Below are 11,199 nucleotides of genomic sequence, written 5' to 3'. Positions count from 1 at the left end.
TATGGTCATTGCCGTAATTTGCTGATCGTGGATATGATCGCTTGGGTTTTTTATTTTTCATCGCCTACGCATAGCTTTGGTCGCGTGTGACTTTGCTACTTGCTGGCGTGTTGTGTGTGTTAGTGTTGGCTGTGTGCATTCTAGTTATGCAGAGGCCGGGTGTGTGCTTATTGTGTTTGTATCCTCTTGATGCTTCATTATGAGCTAATAAAATCCATCCTTTATCGAAAAAATCTTATTTTTCTCTAGCAAAAGAGAGAGAACAATGTATAGGATATGCATATGGTATCTTATTTTTCAGGATGTTCAGTCGCGACAGCAAGAGCAGACTAGATTATCAACTGTTGTTTAACACCAGAGGGGCTTTTAGCCCTCTTGACTCGAGTGGGCTGACTCTGACTGCATGTTCTTGTGGTGTTCTGCAAATCCTCTGGAAGAAGTACCTGATCGCTGGTATTGTGGTCTTACTGAGTCCAATAGTAGTTGTACTTGGCCGGTTATTGTCTGAGGTGACTCCAAGAGCTCTGGAACTAAACAAATGGAATAAGATACGTCCTGCCGCATCACTATGGAGCCCATTACTTGGAATCGTATTGCTAACTCCCTCTATATCAAAAGACCACTCGACGATTCAATGGGCAGTGTTCTGGGTACTACTTGTGGCAGTTTTCGTAACAACAATAGGCAATCTAAGCTTCACAGGAATCAGTAAACTAGTGGACAGAGTTCTAGGTGGCAAAAAAGAATTTTGGCGTCAAGTAATTATAAACTTTTGCATGATTGCTGCTATAGGGATGCAGGTCTACATGTTTGATGAACGACTGGTGATGATCATAGTTGCTCTAGCGATAGTATCACTTCATAACTTGCAGATTCCAGCAGCACTTGTGCGGATAGCTCTAGCATTACTTCGGATTATACCAATTAATAATGGTAATTCTAGTTATGGAAAACCCAGCAAACAAAACCTTCGACCGTCTCTAAGTATCTTCTACGGGATGGTGCTTGGACAAGGAATATTCTATGCCATGGCCTGCATGTTCGAGTTCTTTTCTTTCATCCCTCAAAATTCCCTCTACCACCGTGTTGGATTTAAAGGTAAGTGGGGAATGGAATCTGTCAATATGTATTATGCATATGCGTCAGAGAAATGCAAGCAAGGGGGTGTTCTTGCTCCGAAGAAGATCAGCCTCTGCACCTTTGCCATGGATTCTGTGAAGTCGGATTCATCCGATAATCAGCTCACCGGGATACGAATGATGCACCACTTTCTGCAAAGTGAACCAACCAAGGCACAGCTCCTTTCAAAACTCGCCACTTCTACCAAGATGATGGCCAGAATAATCAGAATGTTGGATTGGGGGACAAGTCCAAAGAATACAGATATCAGATTATATGCTGCGAAGGTCGTGGCAGAACTTGCAAAGAACCTTCGTGTTGTCACTATCCCTGGTACAATGCAGCTTGTATCTGCACTGCTTGACACTGAAAGTAGACTTAAAAGAGGAAATCCACTCCTAGACACAGATGATGAACAGGAAGAAAGACACGATCGAGTTCTCAATACAGAAGATGGACAAGAGGCAGCTGACAGCCAATTGCAGAGACAAGGCCAACTTCTGGACACCGAAAATATGTTGGAAACACAAACCAGCTCAACTCAACAAGTTGGCATCCACGAACAGAACTCCTGCGTGCTCAGATGCTGGCAGCAGATTTTAGAATTCTGGTCAATGCCCGAGGAGCTGCCGCCGATAGACCACGATCTTCTGCCTGTACTGGCCATGTCAATTATACACAGTCTTGCTGGTTGTGACCAGGGCAACTGTGTGGAAATCAGCAAAGCAGATGACCTCATCCCAAAGATCACACGATTCACAAGATTCAAAAGTGACACAATGAATACTGAGGCACAACAGAAGATCCTGGTGAAATCATCATTGAAGGTGCTGCAAAGGCTTACAAGCATAGGCGGGAAAATCGGCATCACACTGCGGTCCAAGATATCACAAGATCCGTTCCTCTTTAGTAACCTTGCAGAGATCTTGGGGAACAACAAGAGCAGCCAGGAATCAAGAAAGTTGGTGGCCGGAATCCTCAGAAACATGGCCATTGATGAGAAAACAAGGCAGGAGATTGGTCGCAACAAAATTATCATCACCAAGCTGATGCAGGCGTTTCTCAATGCAGAAGGAACCACGAGTACCAATCCTGATCACTTGTCAAGGAAGGTCGCCGGGCAAGCACTGGCAATGCTAACAATACAAAGTGTTCAAAACTGCTTGGTTATACTGAAGGAGCCAGAGTTCATGAAGGAACTCAAAATCTTGATCCATGATAAACGGTACATATATGTTGCGGCAAGCATGTTGCGTAATCTGTGCCTGCATAGTGAAGCCGAGCTCAGAGACTCAGACCTGAAGGAGCTATGTCATACCTTACGAGAGGTGAGACCCGGTACTTCAAGCAACAAGTGCTTTACATATATTTGACATGTCATCATGAAAATTTGACCAGTACTTTTGGTCATTTAGTTACCACTGTACTATATAGCTAGATAAAGCTATACATCATTTTCTTTACTGATAACGGTACATCTCATTTACAGGTGTGGGAAAGAATAATGGACGCGGATGGGGCAGAACTAGAGATCCTGATTGGGCTTAGTTCACAGATATGTAAAGTGAATCCTAAAGACTTCACCCGTGAACTGGACAATGGTCAGATTAAGCAGAGATTTCTGAAGAGGCTTATCGACACACTGAATGAAAATATGAAACCTAGCAGTCATTGTCCTGGGATCAGGAGGATGATAGTTGAGCAAATCATACACTTGATGGAGTGCAATTCTAGTTATGCAGATTGCTTGAGTGAATTCAGGATGACGGAAGCATTATCAATGGTAGAACAAACACTGTCAGAGGCTGAGGACTACAGGCTCTTCTTGGGTGATGAAGGATTTATGAAGTACAACGTGCCTTTATCCAATTTTGTCGCCATAGCAAAGAAAATGTATGTGTTGCGCTGTGTTATGGCCCAGGCGCAGGAGAATAGGGATTAAGAGTTTAAGACTTTTATAGTAGGGTTTTAGTCCCGTAGAAGGTTTCCCTACTGTATCCATGTCTATTAAGAGTCCAAGTCTATTAAGTTCCTTTTAAAGTTTCTTACCTACCAAGTCATTGTAACCGTGGTTATATAATGTTAGGGATGATTATTCTGAAAATCAAACAATGAATTAAACTCCAAGTGATCTACGTCCAAGTCCCTCGTCTGTACCATCATGCTTTTTTGTATAAAGGACCACCCGCACCAACGAATTGGCAGAAAAGATCCCGTGCCGATATTATTGTCAAATCTAACCTGTCGGCTAGCTGGCCATGTGACACATGGCAAATGCCGCTATCCCATATGGCAGCATGTACTATTCATGTATAGTTCATATGAAACAACAGTTTCCATGAACAACGACAGTACTGGGCGGCGCACATTACAGCCACCATCCCTGATGGTGATGGCGGCATGTGATGTTCGCAAGGATGAACATAATTCAAAAAATAGCAAAAAAAATTCAAAAACATGGAGGATGAACCGTAATATGAAAAAACAGTAGAAAAATAAAATAACATATTAAAAAAATTGGCACGAAAGATGATCCAATATTCTAGATGCATGCAAATTTTGGTGTTGAGATGACATAGGAGAGCTCTGAAAAACAAACAAATCGAGCTAAAAAAAGCTTAGTACACTTGAGGATCTTTGGTGCCAAAAAATCCAGATTTTTTATTTTTATTTTACTATATTTTATGAATTACAGTTCAACCACATAAACGGTATGTGTCAGTATAGGGGATGGTGGCATGTACTGTCGTCCCCGTTCCAAAGCAGTTTGAGCATGAACAGTACATGCCGTCATAGAGGAAGGCCGCATGTGGCATGGTAGGTAGGACTTCTACTTTGTCTTTCTTGAATGAATGAAAAATCGTTTGCAGTGAGGATAAAGGATAATCATATAATTTTATCTGTGTTTTATTTGTCTGCCTTGTCTTCTACGGTTCTACCAGGCATTATCTGTAATTTAAATGCTTATTAATTTGTCTTCAAATGTTTGTGAAACAATGCTGTGGATTATTCAGCTGATTAAAGGTCGGCACCGTTACAAAACAAACACCTGTGCACAAAACAAGGATCACATTTAAAAACAAGTTGAAGAGAAGAAGATGGCATGATGTTACAGCACAGACACACTACAGAATTTCTTCCTACTTATAAAGTGTGGTTCACGCAGACAGGCATGGATATATTTGCAGGCAAATCTAATGTAAATTCCAGGTTGGGGACAGGCGCACCACCGCCTTCTGGTTGGACGCATGGCTCCCAGGAGGCGCCCTTTCTAGGCGACTGCCCTTGGTCTTCTCCCACACCACCATGCCTGATGCCTCCGACCCTCCGTTGCTCATGTCCTCCATTGCGGCATCGACGAGGTGCTTGTCCCCCGCCTGAACCACGCCGGGGTGCGCGATCGTGCCCTGCTTCTGCCGATCATTGAGGGTTTGGTCCGCACGGAATCCCCCAACGAGCGGGCTTCTGCCGATCAAAAAAAAATTAAGCACCCAAGAGCCAGTCTCAACTCTCAAATACTGACTTGCATTTACTTGTCTGCGGTCAGACCTTCCATTTGCAGCTGTTATAGATGAAATGAGATCTTTATATTTGCATCACACTCCTAGTTGTGTTTCACTGTCACTTCATCGACGGATGTGGAAAGAGTGGGTGAAAGTAGAGGGGATAGAACTAGATGGCTTAATTAGACTCCGTCTATGAACATCTAATGTCATCTCGCAATGTTCTGAGCAGCCTTTGGAGCAATATAGCAGCGGTGAGAGAGAGAAAAAAGTGTGGATAAGTTGATCGATGCACTGAATGACCAGATATGAAGCCAATTGCTCGGGAATAATAAGGCAGATAACTAACCACAGGAATATTCATAATGCAGTTGAATCCTGACTTTGTAAACTATTCGGGGATTGCTAGATGACATGAGCACGTCAAAGGTAGAAACAATGGCTAGCTTACAGGGTTTCCATGAGCAAGCAGGGTCAAGGGGGAGAGTACTATGGCAATGGCATTACCTCTCCCTCTTTTGGAAGCAGCAGAAGTTGCAGAACAGTTGATGGCTGGACATTCACCTTGAAATCATATCAAGCCCCTCCTCCACCACCACCACTCGAACTCACCGCCCTTGCCAACACCAGGTCGGTGGCGGAGCTCGATGACGCGGGCGTGGCGTCGCTGGCCACGGAGGATGCCTCCCCCTCTGGCCCCACACGCCGGTGGCATGATGTCAACGTCCCTACCCCTGACATGCCGGCCCCACGTACCATCGGCAACGGACCAGGTGAGGGCCGGCCTCGTCGACAGGCCAAGGCCAACGCAAGAGTGGCTGGGCCAGACTGGGTCCAATAGGCCCAGTCAGACTACTACTTATCAGCACCCGCACCACCCAGGAGAGGCATCCAGAGGATCAAGGCGAACCCGGCGGCCACCTACTTCTTCTGTCTCCGAACCCTAGTTCTTCCTTCGCCATTTGTGTATTGAATCAAGCTTGTATCTCGGATAATTGCCACCGCTTAATAGATCCACAAGTAGTCCCTATCATCTGGTATCAGAGACCACTCACCTCCCTTCCGCCTCCACACTGGCCCAGTTCATCGAAACGCGGCGCATCCGTCAGGCCCGATCCGATCTCGCAGCCATGGATCCTTCGATCTAGGCCTTCGTCGACCGACTAGATGCTACGCTAGTCGCCCACTCCGCATCCATAGCAACGATCCAAGCCCAGACGGCCAAGATCGACGATCTGGTCGCTTGGCGGCCAGATCTGGAGAAACGCGTCACGAAGCTCGGCGCGGCGGTCACGGCGCTCCAGCAGGAGCGCCCCTCGTCGTCCTCAACTCCTACGGTGGCGCTCCTGACGGAGAAGCATCAGTCTCCACACCCGGCGACTCCCATTGGGCCCGAGCCAGGCGCGGGCGGAGCGATCCACGGGTCCCATGACCACGGCGTCTTCGACATCACACGGGGGTTGCCGGCGGCGTCATTTTGCACGCCGCCGCCACTCTCGGCCAACGGTCAGTCTGATCCCATCCCTCCAACGGCACCGCTTTCTCCATTTGCACACGCAAGCCAGCTCCTGACAGGGTTGGGGCAAGCTCATCCATCCATCACGTTTCCACAATTCGCTGGGGAGAACCCGAATTTGTGGAAAACGTTATGTGAGCAATACTTTCAGATGTTCGGTATACACCGCACGTTTTGGGTACCTATGGCGGCCCTCAACTTCTCTGGATCCGTATCGATTTGGCTCCAATCGATCCAGAAAAAACTCTGATTATGACTGGGATTCGTTTGCCGCATTACTTTGCACGCGTTTCGGTCATGATAGGCATCAAATGTTGATTAGGCAATTTTATACTGTACGACAGGATTCTACAGTAGCAGATTACATAGAGAAATGTGTTGATTATCAATCATCCGAGTTCATATTCTGACACCATTCATCCGTATTACTTTTTGAGACGCTTCGTCGAGGGCCTGCGACCGGACATCGAGCGGTGGTGCTGGTCCAGCGCCCACCCGATTTGGACACGGCCTGCGCATTGGCTCTCCTCCAAGAAGAGGTGGCGGATGGTGGTCGTGCTGAACCACTCTGTCAGCATCTGCCACGACCTCCCGATGCACCGATCCGCGCCAATGGACCGTTGCCACCCCCGCCACCCCCAGCGTGTCCCAACGCGATGGTAGCAGGGGCAACCGATCGGCGGGGCACCGAAGCAGCAAGAGTGGACACCACCAAGCTCAAGACGCTGCGAGACTATAGGCGTGCCCGTGGCCTATGTTTCAAGTGCGGCGAGCGGTGGGGGCATGATCATGTGTGCCCCACCTCTGTTCAACTACACGTTGTCGAGGAATTACTTGAGCTCTTCGGCATACACTACAGGAATCAGCTACTTTGCTGTCTGCCACGGCGGACGGCAAAGGCATGAACGGCGGACGGCAAAGGCCTTTGCCGTCAGCCGCGGACGGCAAAAGGCTCCGGCAAAGTAGGCTACGGTAAACATCTACTTTGCCGTCTGCTTCCTGGCGGCTGACGGCAAAGGCCCTTTGCCGTCTGCGGCGGATGGCAAAGAGAGCGGACGGCAATAATTGCGCTATCAGTCCGTTAAGTGGCTAACGGCAGGCCTTTGCCGTCCGCCGCTGACGGCAAAATTTCTAGTGTCTTTGCCGTCCGCCGTATGATGTCATCTACACGTCACTACATGGCAGGTTCTTTGCCGTCTGCCACTGATGGCAAAGTGCAGGTTCTTTGCCGTCTGCCACTGATGGCAAAGTCTTTGCCGTCTGCCACTGTAGGCAAACTGACCAAATGGGTCAGCTCCCAGGAAGCACAGCTGGATGCCACGTGTCTTCTTTGCCGTCTGCGGCAGACATCAAAGAGCCCGTTGCCGTCGGTGGCAGACGGCAAAGAGCCTGCATATTGGCTCTTTTATCTGTTTTTTTATTAAATCCAACAATTTTCATCACAAATATATATGACATATATAGATATATTTCAAAAGGCCATTACAGAGCAAACATATAAGATATCCAACACATAACTTCATCATCCAACCATATATATTACATGCATAGTTCCATCATACATAACAAGTTCAACATAGAGGCATCCAACCATATATATTACAATAGTTTCATCCAACGATATATGCATAGTTCAACGATACAAAAGAAACAGAGAAAGGGATAAGGAGCACTCCATCTATGCAAGCTTTCGTCAAGTGAATGAAATCTGCAAAATGAAAAATAAGAAAGTTAGAACAAGAAGAGTAGAACAAGAAGAAGAGTAGAACAAGAAGAAGACTAGAACAAGAAGAGTAGAACAAGAAGAAGACTAGAACAAGAAGAGTATGTCATTTATGAGCTAACTTACGTGAAATGGATCATATATGAGCTAACTAAGTTGAAATGGGTTGTTTATGAGCTAGCTAAGGTGAAATGGATCATTTATGAGCTAACTTAGTTGAAATGGGTCGTTTTTTAGGTAACTAAGGTCAAATGGATCGTTTTTTGGGTAACTAAGGTGAAATGGATCGTTTTTTAGCTAACTTAGGTGAAATGGATCATTTATGAGCTAACTTAGTTGAAATGGATCGTTTTTGAGCTAACTTAGGTGAAATGGATCATTTATGAGCTAATTTCGTTGAAATGGATCTTTTTGAGCTAACTTAGGTGAAATGGATCATTTAAGAGCTAATTTAGGTGAAATGGATAGTTTTTTAGCTAACTTGGTGAAATGGATCATTTATGAGCTAAATTAGTTGAAATGGATCGTTTATGAGACAACCTAGGTAAGATGGGTCATTTTGGAGTTAACCTAGGTGAAATGGGTCATTTTAAAGCTAACGTAGGTAAAATGGATCATTTAGGAGCTAATCTAGGTAAAATGGGTCATTTTTGAGCTAACTTGGATGAACTGGATCATTTATAAGCTAACCTAGGTAAAATGGGTCATTTTAGAGCTAACTTAGGTAAAATGGATCGTCTATGAGCTAACTAAGCTGATTATGCAATTTTTGACATAAGTAAGCTAAGTACAGATCGTTTTAGAGCTAACTTAGGTAAAATGGATGGTTTTGGAGGTCAGTAAGCTTATTAAGTCATTTTGGAGGAGAAGAAGCTAAGTCTAGGTCATTATGGTAAGCATTGGAGGAAATAAAGCTAAGTCTAGGTCTTTATGCATGTGTTAAGCAAAACACTAGATAAACTTACCAAGATCCAGGAGGTGTAGGAGCGGGGTGGCTCGTGTCGGTAGCTGGAGAAGGATCGTGCGATGCTTGTCTGGAGTTACGCTGCACCAAAGATAATTTCCAATGTCTTGTTAGCATGATGACACTCAAATGTTAAGACTAACAAGTAATGTCCATTCAAATAAAACTCACCGTGGTCCTAGGAGCAATCACTGGCATCGGCGGAGTGGTCTGACCTATCTTCTCGCACATAGACTGCACATTTGGTTTTGACGACTCAGTCATACTAGTTTTGATTTCAACTAGCCCTATATGTTCATGAGTCCTTCTAGTCTCCTTCGGCTGAAACCAATAACATTTGAAGACTACGACATTCGGTGGGTTTTCACCATAGAACAGAAGTTCATAAATTGCTTCAACTCTCCCATAATACTCGGTACCTCCTTCGCCAATAGCAGATACACAACAATTTGTAGACTTTCGGTCGGCCATAGATAGCTCTTTGCCATAGGTACGAAAGCGATACCCGTTGATGTCGTACTTGTCAAATGAACGGACCTTATAGTCAAAACCATTAGCGACTTGTCTCAATTCGGCGTCCATAGACTCTGAATTAGCCTACAAGTTTAATATGAAAGGATTGTTGCATTATGCACAAATTAGCGAATGAAATGAAATTGTCTAATAGAAATTACCGTTTGTTTGAACCAAGAGATGAAACCGGGATAGCCACCTCCTTGCTTTGCGAGAAGCTCATACTCTTCGACGGAATCCTTTTGGATCTCCGCTCCATACGAGAATATGGCGACGTATCGACTGTATGACATATCCAGGAATAAGAGTAGTTCAAAGGAAATAGAAGTTGCGAAACAATGTACCGAGAACTTACTCGATGTACGGCCGCACTTCTACCAGGTTGTTGAAGATATACAACGAAATGGTCCGCCATTCTTCGTTATCCAAAGATACTGGATGTGAAACACTAGCTGGTGCGAGATTCCCTTTGAATAGGCTGAGGTTGGATCCACCCTTTTTAGGCTCGTCAGCATTGTACTGAGGCTTCGGATTATGCAAATGACGATTTTTGGCTTCGTAGTGCGCTGTTATGAAGTTTGCCGCCTCCTCTGTGATGAATGCCTCAGCCATCGATGCTTCAATTCTACGTTTATTTTTACATTTTTCTCGAAGCGTCTTCTGCATCCTCTCAGTTGGGTAGCACCAACGATTTTGCACGGGCCCCCCCCCCCCCAATCTTGCCTCGGTCGGGAGATGCAAAATCAAATGCTGCATTGGATTAAAGAAGCCCGGTGGAAAGATCTTCTCTAACTTGCAGATCAACTCCGGCACCAACTCTTCCATTTCTTCTAGCACGCCAGGCGATAGTTCTTTCGCACAAAGAACACGGAAGAAATAGCTGAGTTCTGCCAGTACTAGCCATTCATCCTCAGGGATGAAGCCACGCAACATTACCGGCATTACCCGCTCAATCCATATGTGCCAATCATGACTCCTGAGACCAAATATCTTCAGTTTATCAAGATTCGCTCCCCTCTTTAGATTCGCTGCATACCCATCGGGGAACATCAACTGCTATTGCACCCACAAGAGAATTTCCCTCATAGCTGGCCTTCCAAGATTAAACCATGCCTTTGGCTTCGTCCAGTTCTGCTTTCCTTTCGGTTCTTTCATGTTTTGTAATGGCCTATCACATAGCGCCTCCAGATCGACTCTAGCCTTAGTATTATCCTTTGAATTCCCATCTATGCCGAACAATGTACGAAAAAGTGCCTCGGCGATATTCTTCTCAGTGTGCATCACGTCGATGTTGTGTGGGCAAAGGAGGTCTTTGAAGTAAGGCAGATCCCATAAGCATGTTTTGTGAGTCCACGCGTGCTTAGTATTATACCCCTTGAAGTACCCTGGACGTTGTGGATCTGGCTCGAGAGCGTTTAACTGATCCAGGGTCTGTTGGCCTGTCAATGAAGGTGGTGCAGAGTTTTTGACAACTCTACCCCTGATGAAGTTCTTCTTGTCTTTCCTGAACTTATGGCGAGGATCCAGGAACTGTCTATGCATGTCGAAGCAAGAAAACTTGCGACCGGCCTGAAGCCAACGAAACTCAAGAGCTCCCTTGCATGTGGGGCACGGGAACCTTCCATGCACACACCAGCCAACGAATAGCGCATACGCCGGCAAGTCATGCGTCGAGTACATGTACTAGACACGCATTATGAAGTTCCGTTTGCTAAAGGCGTCGTATGTCTTGAACCCATTATCCCAGGCTTCTTGCAATTCGTCCTTAAGCGGCTGCATGTACACATTCATATTTTCCCCGGATAGTTGGGCCCTGGAATTATCAACGTCAGGAAAATGTTCTTTCTTTGCATAATCTATC

General features: G+C 45.6%; 1 protein-coding gene across 1 annotated transcript; it reads left to right on the top strand.

Moving 5' to 3' along the window:
- The first annotated feature begins 336 nt into the window (after positions 1–336).
- Positions 337–3,185, top strand: LOC119359068. The gene is made up of 2 exons (XM_037625409.1): positions 337–2,447; positions 2,609–3,185. Exons 1-2 carry the CDS (start codon positions 777–779, stop codon positions 3,059–3,061), a joined length of 2,124 nt encoding a protein of 707 aa, XP_037481306.1. The 5' UTR covers positions 337–776; the 3' UTR covers positions 3,062–3,185.
- Positions 3,186–11,199: the final 8,014 nt, after the last annotated feature.

This window comes from Triticum dicoccoides, chromosome 2A (genome assembly GCF_002162155.2).
Source record: "Triticum dicoccoides isolate Atlit2015 ecotype Zavitan chromosome 2A, WEW_v2.0, whole genome shotgun sequence".
NCBI classification, from domain to species: Eukaryota; Viridiplantae; Streptophyta; class Magnoliopsida; order Poales; family Poaceae; genus Triticum; species Triticum dicoccoides.
Note: the sequence above shows the minus strand (reverse complement) of the source record. Positions and strands in the feature narration are given on the sequence as shown.